Source organism: Chrysemys picta, chromosome 1 (genome assembly GCF_011386835.1).
Source record: "Chrysemys picta bellii isolate R12L10 chromosome 1, ASM1138683v2, whole genome shotgun sequence".
Lineage (NCBI taxonomy): Eukaryota > Metazoa > Chordata > Testudines > Emydidae > Chrysemys > Chrysemys picta.
Genome location: NC_088791.1, coordinates 34,790,373 through 34,805,761, shown reverse-complemented (window position 1 = coordinate 34,805,761; position 15,389 = coordinate 34,790,373). Strand labels below are relative to the sequence as shown.

The following is a 15,389-nucleotide window of genomic DNA, read 5'->3' as shown; positions in this document are numbered from 1 at the left end:
GTCTCTGACCAATAATCTAAACTTTCCTTGCTTTGTTACTTCTCCTGAGCAGACCTTAAAAACAAGGACATCTTTCTCTTTTGCTGAGCATTCAAAGTAATGAAAACATAGAGATATTAGATGAAATTTTCAAAAGTGACTAGTGATTTTGAGTGTCCAATCTGAGATATGTTAAAGGGGCCTAATTTCCAAAGAATGGGTACTCAGCGCTTGTCTCAGACTGGGCACCCAAAAATGTCAGTGCCCAAAATTGTTAACAATTTTGCAAATGTAGGGTATTATTTCATTTTCACCTGTTTCATTGTGAGAATCTACTTCTCTGTTCCCCTACCCGCAAGCGCCCTCTACTGCAATTCTCTGTGTGACATCACGATCAGGGAACAAAAGTCTCACTTATAAAAGGATTTTCTTTATTTCCATAATTTAGCTGAACCAACACAAAACTGAATACTGTAAAGCAACAAAAATGTAACATCTTTAGTTTTTCTGTGTTTACTAAATAAGGCTACTACACTCCCTTTAAAAATAAACTGAAACAAAACAGAAACTTGGTGGAGTGAGGGATCTGGTTCTTGAGTTCTAGTAGTACAGTAAATGTATTTACCATCGTTTATTGCATGACATTTTAAACCAGACATTGGTCATTTATAGTGCAGTCAGTCCATAACACTTTCCAAGTGGTTGGCCTTGAATTGCTACTTTGATACTGGTCAAAAACCTTAAGATTAAATAAGAAATTCTTATATATTTATTTTACTCAAAAGACACAGTCACCTATAATTCATGTTTTCTGCAACCTGTGTATTAAATAAGCCTGAATAGTGGAACAGGCCTTACAAAAAAAAAACTTTTTGTTTTTGTATTTTTTATCTATGGTTGCTTGAACAGTCTCTATATATTTTTCTTTAGTAGCATAGAACTAGCATAGTACTAAAAGTTAATTGGAGTATTAGGTAGTATACTACAGTGGAAACTTGGAGAAATAGTTAAAACTGGAATACATTTGCCAGGAAGAAGTTAAGCTCATTTGTTGATTTCATCATATCAATATGTACCAGACATATATAGAAAGGTACTGTAATAGGGAGTGAGGGATCTTTTTATCTTCATTTCCCCTCTTTTCTATGCTGTCTTTGCATTAACTTTTCACTACCTGATAATGCCAAAAAAGTGGGCTTTCTAACGATGAGGTAAAACATTGAATCTGGGTCAAGGAATAAGCCACAAATTGACCTTTATACTGTATTATGTAGAGGAGGGTGGGGAGAAGGAGAGAGAGAGAGAGAAATAACTCGGTATGGAAAGCCATGATTAAAATATTTTACACTCTATTTTTACCAGTACATAAAGACAAAAAAAAAATGCCTTCCAACAGTGCAATGGTTGAATGCATTTATGTAATAGAAACAACATTATTCTTTGCTTTTTCTACAGAGTCCTCTCTGGTCATGCTTTACATCCAGAATGTCCTAATGGAAGAAAGCAAATGACACCTGTCACTTCAGAGACAACTGAAGTAATAAAACACAACTTAACTCTGAACCATTTGTCATGACCGTCAGAGTTACCACGTTAATTGTTAAATAGGATTTTCTACAAATATACAACATATAAAAACTGTTAAATATATAACTTTAGGCTTTTCAAAATACATTTAATGATCTCTTTCAAACAAGTGTTACTTTTTTTTTCTTTAATTTGCTTTCTGGTGCTAAATGGTGTATCAGATGAGACATAGGCCACAGATGACCAAACATGCTCTTTGCAAATACTGTATTATCCAATTTTAACTATCAAAAATGGAACTGTAGAAGAGGCATGTTTAACTGGTTAAAACTGAAAATGATTTTAGTATGAGAAAGTCAATCTAAGTACAGAGGAATAAAGGTGCCATGTAGACAGTTTGTAGTTGTTTCATCAAAGTTTTTCAAACATACGCCGTTTTCTCTCCATGCTCCATTTCGTTGTTTATAATGTGGTTTTTCAAGAGTAATTTTCTAGTTTAGTTTTTACTGCAGTGTTCCATAAAGACTTCTGCTGTACAGGAACATCTCAGCTTTGTGAGAGTTGAAATCATGTCTTTGTGGAGACCACCCTACAATTTAACCCAGATAGCTCTGTTAACAGTAAGATTGTGTCCACTTTAAAATAGATTTTGCTCTTTGGTCTATTGTATATACTGAAAGTATAAGAAAATAAAAGCAATTCAGACAGTCCACGGCACAAGAAGAGATTCTCTTTTGCACCTCAGTGTCCTCCCATAGACAAAACAGTCTTCTCTAAGGCTGATTGGGATGAATACTCTTCAGTGCAGTAGACTCTTCAGATCAAAACGTGTCGGTAACATCGAGTCCAACAGTGGTGTATAACGCAGATGAAACGTTAACCATGAACTTTTTGTATTGCTAATGCCCAAGCGTATCTCTTATATCTATATTCCTTAGTCCAGTGCTTCTTAGAATGGTAGAACAGACTTTTAGCTCATAATGTAGAGGAATTATGCTGTCTTTTATGAGATATAGAGAAACAGACAGTTGAATTGATGACATATAATGGATGATGATCCACAGCAGTGAAACTTGACTAAGGTAAGTAGCTCACACAGAACCTAGACCACTCATACGAGAATTCTTTGCTGCTGCATTTGTCAGGAGACCTGTAAATCAATAAGAACAAATGAGTCAACATCTTACTCCACACTTTTGGTTATATTTGCTGCCCATTATTTCAAAATATACTGTACTGTTTATTCCAAGGAATATATATAATGTATATTCCAAGGAACAAGTTAATGAATTGGAAAATATTTATTTATTACTGCAAACATTTTCTCTGGAAAACAATACTAAGATAATTTATATACTTTATATACTGTACGAAATTTTAACCATGATGTCTAGTTAAAGATTAAAGTTCTATGACAATGTTATGAATTAATAGTTTACAACAGCTTAACTGTTACTGTCTACTAAGCCCCCTGCCCATCCATTTTTCTAATAATTTTACAGACTGCTCTTCCTTTTGTATTAAGTTACATATAAAATGATCCAATAAATGCTTTATTATGAAGTTTATGATTCATTCTATCCTGTATGAATGGGATTTGTTAAAAACTGAAATCCAAAAATATTTATATTTAATAAAAAAAATGCAAGTATGTTTCTACTAAGGGCTTTTCTGCTTCTAATTTCTCATAGCATTGTTCAGCACACTAATTTATTCAATACTGCCCTCTAGTGATGCCATTACAAGTACAAATTAAAACAAAAGTATATTTATGATCAATGTAGTTAGAAACTTGTTTTAATTATAGAGATTTAAAAACAACAAAAAAAGAAATTGCAAAGATCATTGCCTCATGAACCTCAAGAAAGAAAAATGGAATAGAAACCATTGTAAAATGAAAGGAAAGAAAAAAAGATAGTAGCTTGAAAGAGAAACAACAGAACAAAATACTGCACACTAAAGATAAAATGAGAACAATGAAAGATAGCATAAACACAAAAGATAAAGAAATGAAGTATTTATATGAAAAGAAGCCTGTTGGACAAACTCACCAAAAGTATCAGTTTATAAATTGTTTGTAAATTACACAGGCATTGTTCAGAGAAAAATGTTTTGAGGTGTATTAAGGAAATATGATTACTACAAAATGCTGTTTGAATGTTCAAACACTATCTTCTTCGTTTCCGGACATTTCTCAATAGTTAAAATTCTCATTGTTGATAGAAATACCAAACATAACTCCAGAAAATACTAAAAGTATATGCGAAAGAGCAAAATAAATAAGAAAATCCAATTTCCTTGGTTCAAGGCGTGTATGAAATTTAGATTTATTTTTTTAACCTACCCCTTGGAGAGGTAAATGAAAGAAATACCTGCCTCCAAATCAGTTTAGCAACAGCTTGAAACATTTCTCTCTCTCTCTCTCTCTGTATATATTTGCCCTATAAGGCATAAATGTATTTCACAGATTTCTGCTTTTATCCTCTCACCTTTTCCAGGAAAAAACACCCCAGAAATCTTGAAAACAGCCTTTTCTTTTCGGACTAGTGATCAGATCTCCAAACCACATGGCCTCAGACAGGCTGAAGGCAAAAAACCTGGATGATTATTGAGGTATATTCTCTTGTTTTATATATACATTCAGCAAGAAGAAATTATGTTAAAGTTCTGCTTCAGTTAAATGTTTTCTTTCCCATTTACATTCCTTCCTTCCTCCCATTGCAAAGGTTTAGCATCAGTACAAAATTCTGCAGTCTAGGAATAATTTTTATGCAGGATGGCACATGAAGCTTGAGTTCTCTGACTTATTAGGGTGAAAGTAAGCTACTGTTCTGTGAAGAATTAGGCTGACCCAGCTCAGGGTTTTATGAATTATATTGGAATGACCCAAAGTTAAAAGCAACAGCATAAACTGCTGATAGATTGGCATGTTCAGGTTTTCATAGTGAGCTTCCATACTGTGGGTCCCAGTATGGAGACAGATTCAGATCCAACCACACTCATTTGCAGAAACCAACTGCTTTGTCATTTCATGGATTTAAAAGTCTCCTGCCTTGCTATCCTTGCCTCCACTTTGAACATTCAGATTTGCTGTGTGAATATGGTATCAATGCTTTAAGAAATAAAATGAGAGGAGCGGGAATAATTCTACATTGTAAAATGCTAGGGTACAGTGGAGACAGTAAATTAAAAGGATGGAGAGAGCATAAGGAGGAGAACAGAGATTGCAAACTTGCCTTCTCATCTCCATGCTATCCTCCCTTTTCTTCATTCTTCATGATCTACAAACAATCACTGCACCCCATACAAATTAATAAAGAGAAAGAAGTAGGCTCCTGAATGACTGGAATAAATGGAATTCTTATACCATATACCCTGGTTGCTCAACCCTGCAACCAGACCCCTGGGGTTGGAAAATTAATTTAAAAGAAAAAAGAGATACTCTAAAGTTGTTCAGAATGCCCACCCTGACTTATCTTCAATTCCTCATACTAATTAGTTTGACACAGATTGCAATACAAGTTATAAACTAAGTAACGAAGAATGTAAAAGCTTTTAGTAGTAGAAAATGCTTTTGGTTTTCTAATCTGAAACATTGCAGCTGAAGTAATAAAATCCTGGGCTTCAATTCCCTAGCCCAAGCTTCAACCCTGGATCAGCTTATGTGTTCACAGGTCCAAGTTAGGAATGCACGATGAAATCCTGACCCTGGTGAAGTCAGTGGGAATTTTGTATTGACTTCAATGGAACAAGAATTCACCCCAAGTTTTCACAAAGTAGGTTTTAAGTCCTTCTAAAAAAGACTGTTCTGCTTTGCTTGATACACTTCAGCCAAAGTGTGCTGGCAGGGATAACTCTACCTTTCTGTTGTTTCCTTTCCCTAGTATAGTTTTTCTGTGTTGCTGCAGAGATCGCATTTTCTGAATGGCATACTGGAAATATTTGCACCCAATGCTTAGGGTATTGATACAATTATTATAATCTGCATTAGCAGCATACTTCCCAGCCAACTATTGATAAACCATCACCCAGCAGCCCACTAGACAGAAGGATCCCACTCCCCACCAATATGTAGAATGTAAAGTGAAGGGAATATGGGAAGGCTGTCTCCCCTCCTCTGACAAGGCTTCTTCCTGTCTGCAGAAAAGAGGCTCCGTTACATCTCAGCCTCCTGCAGAGTTTCCAAGGTCCCTCTCGGTTGAGGCAGAGCTACCGCAGTACTTACACTCCTCACAAGGGCTGAGCCCGAGTTCCTGTGCTTTGTAAATACTTCTCCACCAGAGCACTCACCATCCTTGAATTAAATCGTAAAATGCAAGTGGGTGAATGGATTTGTCAAGAGTTGTCTCAACTCTTCCCCACCACTAGGGAATCCCTATATTTTACACCTTTTCCTACACTATGCACAATGCAATCTTATCCTACTGTTAGCACTGTGATTTACAAAATCAGTGCCAACTTGTGAAACTCAGAATGCAATGTAAGCTACAGCAGTTACATCCACATAAGTGTCCACTTCCTGCAATATTACTTCTCACGTGTCCTCTGCTATGAGTCCTTACTCCACCCTGTCTTACATTTGGGTTTTAGCTGATAATAGCAGGTTGTCCCAAAAGATACCTCCCCACAGATTATTGAAGCAGTGTGCTTCAAAATGGGTTTTTTTATTGTCTTACATAACTATGTATTTATGTGCATGTGCATGTATGTAAACTCCATAACAGATAAAGGGACCAAATTTTGTCTCTGCAGTCAACTGAGGGGGCAATTATCTAATAATATTTAGATACCTACAGCCTGATCCCAAAGCAACTGAAGTTAATGGGATTTTTTCCATTGAAATTAAAGGAAGTTTTTAGATAGTTTTAATGAGCTTTGGATCAGGCACCATCTGCACTTGCAAGTAACTGACATTCCAGTGGGCGCAAAATTAGAGGCTATTTAAAAAAAAATGGCCCAGCACATCTGTCTCTATACTACTTACAGTAAGAGGCTCATAATTTGGGGAACCCTCAAACTTGTCAGTCAGATACATTGAACTGACAAATGTCTATCATTTTTAATTGAATCTAACCACCATAGTACTGTATCTAAGCTCTGTGTGTTTATATGTAGCTATATCCAAATCACCCTGGTGGCAGACAGACACTATCCTGTGAGCAAACCTTATGGAATTAAGATAAGCTTTAGTGAGTTAAGTTAAACCTTACTGAATTAGCGTTAATATTTTTGAGGTACACTGCATTAAAAACATGTGTGTGTACGTGTTGTTGTGACATTGTATGTACCTTCTCTAGAAAGGAGGAGGGATGCTAATGTACTTCTTCCATTATCAGCCCTTTGAAGTCACCCCCCTCTGGGAGAAATGCACAGTTGAAACTGGATTCTTCAGAGAGCATCAGACAAAGAAAATACTTCTGGATAAAAGACGGGGGTTAATCTGCCCCAGGGGCTTCTTCCTGTTCCAGCAAATAGACAGGACTCCTGGACCACAGAGGGCCCCAATCCTTAGGGGAGGATTGGAAGAAGTTGACCTGCTGGGGCCTCATAAGACAGTGTGCTTGTTCTGTGCTGAAGCTCTGATAAACTTGCAACCACGACAATGCCCCTAAGGTGGGGTATTAAAAGAGCGTATTTGCCAGAGCCCATGTAAGTATTGGGATGAACTCTGGTAAGCTTATTAGGATGTGTTCAAGTTCTTTTATTGTTATTAATATGTTTTCTCTGTAATGCTTGTAGGCTTGCTTAGAAAGAGATGTGTGGTAACTTATATCTGTAGCAATTACACTGTTATCCGTCTCTGAAGAGAAAGCAAGCAGGTGCCCTAGGGCAACTTGTCTGTGCAGGGAATGACATAGTGAAGGAAAGGCTCCAGGCAACAGCCGACCAAGCACGTGCTTGGGGCGGCACCTTGTAAGGGGCAGCCAATCTTGGGGTGGTGGGGTTTTGGGGGTTTTTTTGGTTTGGCAGGGCGGCGCTTGGGAGAGGGGGAGAGTGTTTTTGTTTTGATGGCGTGGCGCGGCACTCGGGGGGGTGTTTCAGCAGTGCGGCACTCGGGGGGGGGTGTTTCAGTGGTGCAGCGCTGGGGGGGTGTTTTGGCATGGCGGCGCGGTGCTCGGTGGGGTGTTTTGGTGGCACGGCGCTTGTGGGGGGTGATGCGGCACTCGGGGGCGTGTTTCAGCAGAGTGGGGCGGCGCTCAGGGAGGTGTTTCAGAGGGGCAGCGCAGCATGGCGCTCAGACAGGAGAGTGTTACAGCGGGGCGGCACTCTTTTTTTTTTGCTTCAGGTGGCAAAAAAGTTAGAGCCGGCCCTGCTGGAAATACACCAGTCAAAAGAGAAAGAGACACATGTCTCCAACCAAAAGAGGCAACAGTTGGGGAGCTGTAAGCTGAGAGTGGGAGCCCTTGTGTACCACTCAGGGGAAATAAAGCATGCAATTGCCATGAACTGTGACAGCTCTCATCTACAGTATGTCCCATGACATGTCAGAGAGAAAGTAGTGAATAACTTAGCAGTCTTTTTCCTGAGTGTCTTTTAAAACATTATTTACAGTATAAGAAAGACCAAACCAAACCTTTCACATAGCGACAGAAGTGTTATTATAGTTCTTAGATGGTTTAACCATTTCTGTTTTATTAAAGCAATTCTAACACACTGAACTTGATTCTTCTTAAATACTTCCATGGGGAGGAGGAAAGAGTGGGGGGAAATGCATGACTAAATGAAGTATAAAACTAAGAAAATTTAATGGTTCATTCTTGATAGCAAAGACAGATATTCAAGGAAAATGAGTTATCTACAGACTTTGGAAATATGCTGTCCATTTCTTACCTAAAGTAACAAGATGAGCTTTCCATCAAAGTATCCATCTCTCACCATAGTAACTATGCCCTGAACTAATGACAACATGTCTGGGACTCTGATTACAAACCAGCAAAGGAGATTTGCAAGAGATCTCTGAGACAGGGCTGAATTTTCGAGCATGTGTGGACTGAGCTTTTATTTCACATGGAATCCATACACATGCCAAAAATTCCACCCATATCTTGGCAAAGGTTTGGCAATTTCACATGGGTTGCACTCTCAGTTTTCAGAAAGAAAGTGAAAGTCAGGGAGTGTGAACCAAAGCTGCAGTTTTCTACTGTGACAGCCAAGTGCCTAATTTACATGAGATCAGTTGGATGGCTAGCGGAAGTAAGGACTGATCCACCTCCCTGTTGTCTTTGCATTCCAAAATGCCAGGTCTAAACTGTCTACTATTTGTCCAACACTACTTTTTGGACCTTCTTCAGAGACCAAACAGTTATAAGTGGTCATTAAGGGGTTTATGTTGGGTAACAGCTAAAATGCTGGTCCTGCCCACATGTTTTACACTTTCAATTGCCTTTTAAAACAGTCTTGCTCCATCTACCTATCTTAGGATTTTATACAGCACTCATCACTGTAGTATCTAAGCACTGGCTCCTCTTGTTTCTTGCTTGGATTACAGTCTGAAAAAAAAAGCCCTAATAAAAAGATAATTTACAAAGATGAATACAGGTATCCGGCCAGTCTCTGCCTCAGAAAACGTATTCATAACGGAAACAGTTCCAGTGCTTTGTAGCAATTGACTGCAAGACAGATAAATAGCATGTCTTTGCCCTCTGCTGCTGCAGCTGTCTGTTCTAGGACTCTGAATAACCATGCATGAATAATACCACAACAGAGATGGAAACCATTAAACTCCCAAGAAAAACCTGACACTGCCCTGTAAGGCACCTCACTCTTCTCAGGAATAAAAATGTAAATTTCTTGTGATGATCTCAGCAGCAATACCAGCCTGTTGTATTTACGTGAACTGCCACAGTCCCTGGTGACAATTTATTCAGTATTGCTCCTTCCCTCCACTTTCTTCCATGCTATTCATTTATGCAAATTGATTTTTCAATGTTCACAAAAGGACAAGTTAATCTAACTTTAAAGTGACTATAGCTATTAGAACAAAAAAAGAAAAAGCCCCAGCATGAAGTGGTTTATTTGGAAAAGATGTACATTTATTATATGTCACTGAACTAGCCACCAGGCAGGCCATTTTAAAGAATTCAACAGCTTTTCGCTCCCACTGTATTTGAAGTGTAATAGGGTAGGTCATACCTACTGAATATGTTTGTGGATGAATGTTTATAAAGACCAGCCTCACACATTATGTAGTCCATATCCAGCCATGCTTTCCATACATATATATTGCTTTTTCATAAGTTAGAAATTTGGAGATATCTATATCTGTTAGTATTCTTCCAAGAAGACTTTTCTTTAGCATGGATTGTTTGCTTATTTTACATGCCCTGTTCAAATCAGTGACAGAAAGGAAAAATGATTTTCCTGTGGGAATAGGAAACTAATGTGCTAATAACAATAATAACAATTGGCTGTAGCTCCTATCGCTCTTAGTAAATATATTTCCCCCCCACAACCATTGTCCTAATATCAATAATTTTACCAGAATTCAAATAATAGATGTGCCCAGTATTTTTCTTAACCATCACCCCCGCTTCCCCCATCATGTTTTTTCCCCCTTCCTTTTGTATAAAAGTTATGATTATATTTCTCTTCACCTTTTGGGGATTTGTTCTTATGAAAACTTTAAATGCATTGGGTGTCAGAGTCTGATACGTTTACTCAGGCTGTATTGGATCTTGCTCTCTGAAATCAATGGGACTACTCACAGAATAAGGTGAACAAGGGTATTAGAACCAATTCTGCAGCATGAGTAAAGTTATTAGAACCTGCCTCACAGTTGATTAGTGGCATAGCTGACACAACCAAGTGCCAGTGTGGGAACCCTAGATTTAGAAGGAACTTTGGTATTCCTGACTCAGGCATGTCATGGTGATGCTATATCATATTTCCTATAGAAAAAAGGGGAAATAGGCAGGTGATATTTCATACTACATGACTCCATAGGATAGCCAGATAATGGAGCAGCATTAATAGATGGTCTTATTAAGACTATTCACTGAATGTCCTTGCTGGGTGTGGATGTGAAAAGCTGTAATAATATTTCAGGAGAAGAAGTGAGGTCTAATTGGGGAAAAAAAATCAGGGAAAGGATTTGTGGCGATGTACATGAAGTACAGGGCTGGCCCAGTACAGAGTCATGAGGGTTCTGATCAAAAAAGATTCCCAAACAGCTTCCCTCTAACATACTCTTTGGCCTTCTTGGTCAATGACAAAAAAATCCTCCCTCAGAAACAACAACTTAAACAGACACTGTCGACATGAGAAGTTCTTTTAAACTGACTAATTTAAAATAAAAACTCTAGCTTCTAAGCAGTGCAACCTGATTTTATTTTTAAAATCCTTAAAGGGCATTTTAATAAGAGGTTTCCTGCTCCTCTGCTGATGTTTGAAAGTGTCTTTTACTAAGATACAGGGAAAATTCAGCAGGTACCCTTAAAAAAGTCCACTCATTTGAAAGATTAGACTAAAATTCCCTATTTTAAGGATAGAGAACTGGTACATTCTTCCATTCCAGTGGAACTTTCCAAGTAGTGCTGTCAAATGCACAGCGTAGACTGGGGGGAAAATGGGGAATATTCTCCTACTATATTCCTTCAGTTACAGTAATCTTATGTTTCACTTGTAACTATACTGGCTATAGAATTTTCAGGCACAATGTGATTTGCAAGTTGATCGTGTCCCTTTAAATGGAAAAATGATCTACAATAGTAGAATAATATTTCACTGATTTTGTACATAAAGAGCCTCTTGTTTAATCACATAATGATACTCAGCAGTAGAGAGAAGCCCAAACTGGAAACTTGAATCTGAAGCCTTTTCAACTCATCAAAGGAAGTAGTGTTTGAATTAAAACCCACCATCCAGCTCTCACTGTGTGGTCTGCTTAGATTGGAAGTTCTTTAGGTCAGTGATCTGTTCTATCCTGTAAAGCACTAGTTCACTCTGGAGTGCTGCATAGCTAATAACATTAATGTTACCTCAAATGTGGCTGAAATCTCATGAGAATTTCTCATAAGATGTAGCTGAATTTGAATCGTAGCCCTGATTAAACATCAAATCCGAGCCCTAAACCCTTGCCTGAACATAATGTGGATTGCAATCCAAATACTGCTTCTTTGGTGGTTCTGCCTGAAACAGTCACAAAGTAATTCCCTATAATATTTGCTCCAGAGTGGCTAACCAAGTGGAAGTTGTTTTGAGCAGAAAAATGGTCTTGTGATTAAGACACAGAAATTGAAATTGGGAGACCTTTGTTTTGGACCCCTGGCTTTCCCACAGACTTCCTGCAAGACCTTGATCAAGTCACTTAATCTCTCTGTGCCTCTGATTCTCCATATGTAAAATAGAGATACTTACCTACCTAAAAGGGATGTTGCATTGTAAAGCATGTCGAGCCAGGAAACTCGACACAAGTTCTTGTATTATTGTAAACTATGTTCTCACCTGAAGCTCTACTTTGTAAGGAATTTATCAAGCTATCCTAAAAAGCAAAGGGCTTCTTAGCAAGTAACTGATAAAACAGGTTCTGTATTTTATTGGTTTGCTAAAAAAGCACATTGGTAATGTGTGTCTTTCATTAGGAAATCGGGCTGAAAAGACACAGACATCTCAGAAAGGACCTAAAGGTTTAGAGACCAAATCAGCCTCTTGGGGGCAAAACAACTCTGTCTTAGAAAGGCTCTGATGACCTATGGGATACAAATTATTTTTTTCTTATCTGAAGCCTAGAGAAGATCACTAAGATTAGGAGCATCCACAGACAGAAGGGTGAAATTTAGGTACCAGAGCGGATAAATCGGTACTTTTCAATGCACCACATTGAGACATCAGCATCAAACAGCTGGGATAAATAAAAGTCACTTGTAATCTAAAATGGAGCAGCAATGGGAAATGGTATAGCTACATTTCTCCTACAGGCCACTCTAACGATCTGGGTAAGAATCAAATACATTAAAAATAACCTATCCCTAAAGGCCTAGAGCAAGTAACTGGATTGTATCTATTTCCTGTTGTTCTTTACAACTGTATTAGGCATGAAGCTTTATGGAAAGTGAAAATAAGAAAGATATGTCACTGGTATGTGATTTGAAGTATGAAAAATGACCACTTCTCTGCTTTTCTTACTGCTCAGATACAAGCAATTCTGATATTAATGTGACTGAAAATATACAAGAGTAGCCAGAGTCTTTCCTCTGGGTAGTAAAAAAATAATCAGGGATTATAATTCTTGTGATTACTTTTTTTTTTTTGAGGAGGCAAGATCAAGTTAACAATGTGTCTGAGTTACTTTTAATAGTTTTTCTGCTCAAAACAACTTCCACTTGGTTAGCCACTCTGGAGCAAATATTATAGGGAATTACTTTGTGACTGTTTCAGGCAGAACCACCAAAGAAGCAGTATTTGGATTGCAATCCACATTATGTTCAGGCAAGGGTTTAGGGCTTGGATTTGATGTTTAATCAGGGCTATGATTCAAATTCAGATACATCTTATGAGAAATTCTCATGAGATTTCAGCCACAGTTTATTATCTATCTATCTATCTATACACAGACATCTAAATATCGAGATCTATATATTGCAAGGACTGTTGCATATCTCTGACAAGATCTACTGCAGATTTAACATGCAATTGTATCACATCCTCGCCAAAAAAATAAAAATAAAAAAAATGGAGGAATAGTGTGTTAACAGTGAAGTATTTATTAAAAATAATGGTCTTTCATGGAGATAAAGTAAAGCTTCCATTGCCCCAATACTGCATCATTATCAAAAAAAGCATTGCATGGAGGATGACATGAGATTTAATTGTAAGGTTTAAAAACAATCTCGGGTATTATAAAGTACACTGAACTGCTGAAGAAAACACATCCACAGATCTGGCATCAACTGAACTTAACAGACAGTCTTAAACAGCTACTTTTCCTTCTCTAATTAGAGCAGAGAATTGTGCAGGGGCATTCACGAAGTGACATCTGATTGACAAGCAGCTGGTCTGGAGCAAGGTTGGGCTTACGCTTGCAGTAAAAAAAATGGGAACAGCTATGTCCTGAGATTGATTGTGAAAACAGTTAAACTTTAATGAATAATACATCAGAAAAATGGTAGTGTTCTATTAGGTGGGATATTTAGGCTATTTCACCCATTAAAGGAGAGAATTCAGACTCATAATACGTGAGCTTTAGATAGGATGCTTTCCTGCCAGAGAAGGAATTGAATAATCAATGCTTGCCAGTGAGATATTATGTCTGGTTTATGTATTCCACATGGCAATTTCTTAAAAAAAAAAAAGTCTTGTTTGGCCTCATTCCAAAAATACAGTGTGGTACAGTAGGTCACTTGAAATCAGCAATCTTTACTAGCATGCCAGATATAGGAAAGAATCACTGGCATTCGTAATTCAATGTGCAGAATTCTTGCCTATGCTTTGAGGATGGAGTCTGAGAGGTTATGGGGGCAGGGGAAGAGGAATGCATATATATTAGATAAAGAGGAATGCAAGCAATTTCTTCTTTTAATGAATTTTTATAGCTCTGACTGAGGCAAGAGAAAGAGCATGCTCTGAACTCACATAAGTGGGACTATACGGCCACCCAAAGCATAAACAGAAAAGACAGGTAGTGGCCTTGAATGAAGTTCATGACGATGTGAACAGATACAAATGTGCACATGAGAGGAAGCACTCTCCTACCATCCTAGAAAACTGCCTGCTGCTGATCATAATCCTCACACTTAATATGGAGACTGGCAGGAGAGTTTGCTAAAACAGCAGTGTCCTTTGTTTGATGGGCCAGTCTCCAGCACAGATTTCCAGAATAGCTTGGTGTCAGCACAAATTAGTTCAGCAGTTAACCCTCGGTTCCATTTAGGAGAACTTTTTTCTGGATAGCAGCCCAATCTCAAAACTAACAAGTCTAACAAATGGGAGCTTCCAGTTAACATTTTAATAATGTTTAGATCCTGGTTCCAGAGGCTTTAGAACTTTGGGCAAGTGCACCAGTTGTGTGCAGATTGAACCCCCATCCTCTCAATAATGGGATTATTTGACTACAGTGACATCTAATCCCGTGTTTTTCTGAAAAAAGTTCACCTCCCCTAATTTGCATTGGAATAATACCTGTCATCTACAAAAAATCTTCATATTATATGAGATAGTGGGGGACATGGCAAAGGAACCAATATCTATCTGTAGAAATATTAGATTTCTCTAAACTAAAGACTACATAAACACAGAGGGCCAAATTCTGCCCTCAGACATGTATGTTCAGCTCTTGTTCAATACAATGGCATACACATATGTGCCTCTACAGGGAGTATTTGACACTTATGCATTCTTTGTGTTATATTCCTATAATCAGAGATGATTCCTATTTTGTAATATCTACATACAGTCATGTCATAAAGTTCTGACTTGTGTCTGAGTGAGAGGAATGGAAGGGGATGGGGACAAGACATGCAGGGCTGAGGATAGGAGAAGGTATACATTCATCCCCAAAATTAGCCAGTGAAAACATTTTTAGTCTCCCAACAGCAAAGCAGACACATGGAAGGATTACAGTCCATGTAAACTTCTGTTTAACATTTTAATTACATTTAAACCTCAACACAAATTCGGGACGCATACAGTACAGTAGTTCAAAAACCAACCAGTGTGTCGCTGTCTATCAGAGGCAGAGCCCTGTGTATTGTGCAGCATATTGGATCTAAATTCTTTGGCAAGATCCCCAATACCCCCTGGTTTCTGTGGAATTTTGGCAAGGAGTTCTGTGGTGATCAGATTTCTGCAGCAGAATGGAAACAAATAGAAAAACAGTAAAAAATAAATAAATAAAACAAACTGGCAAACTGCAAGGAAATGTTAACTCTATAATTTATAACAAATTT

At 37.9% G+C, this 15,389-nt stretch overlaps 1 protein-coding gene across 12 annotated transcripts in view; it reads right to left on the bottom strand.

The window, feature by feature from the left end:
* Positions 1-1,217: 1,217 nt before the first annotated feature.
* The window catches only part of TAFA5 (TAFA chemokine like family member 5), a 582,613-nt gene continuing 568,441 nt past the window's right edge, over positions 1,218-15,389 (bottom strand). For 5 of the 12 annotated variants that reach the window (XR_255146.5, XR_010589842.1, XR_010589841.1 and 2 more), the window contains 2 exons: positions 15,153-15,286; positions 1,218-2,656 (listed from right to left, as the gene is read on the bottom strand). Coding sequence is in view for 1 of the 12 variants with exons in the window: in XM_005286086.5 (XP_005286143.1) it covers positions 2,648-2,656 (9 nt within the window). In the remaining 11 variants the exon portion in view is untranslated. Of the gene's footprint in view, positions 2,657-3,995; positions 4,089-15,152; positions 15,287-15,389 lie in introns of all 12 variants that reach the window. The other 7 variants (XR_255149.5, XR_010589848.1, XR_010589847.1 and 4 more) reach the window with 3 other exon arrangements.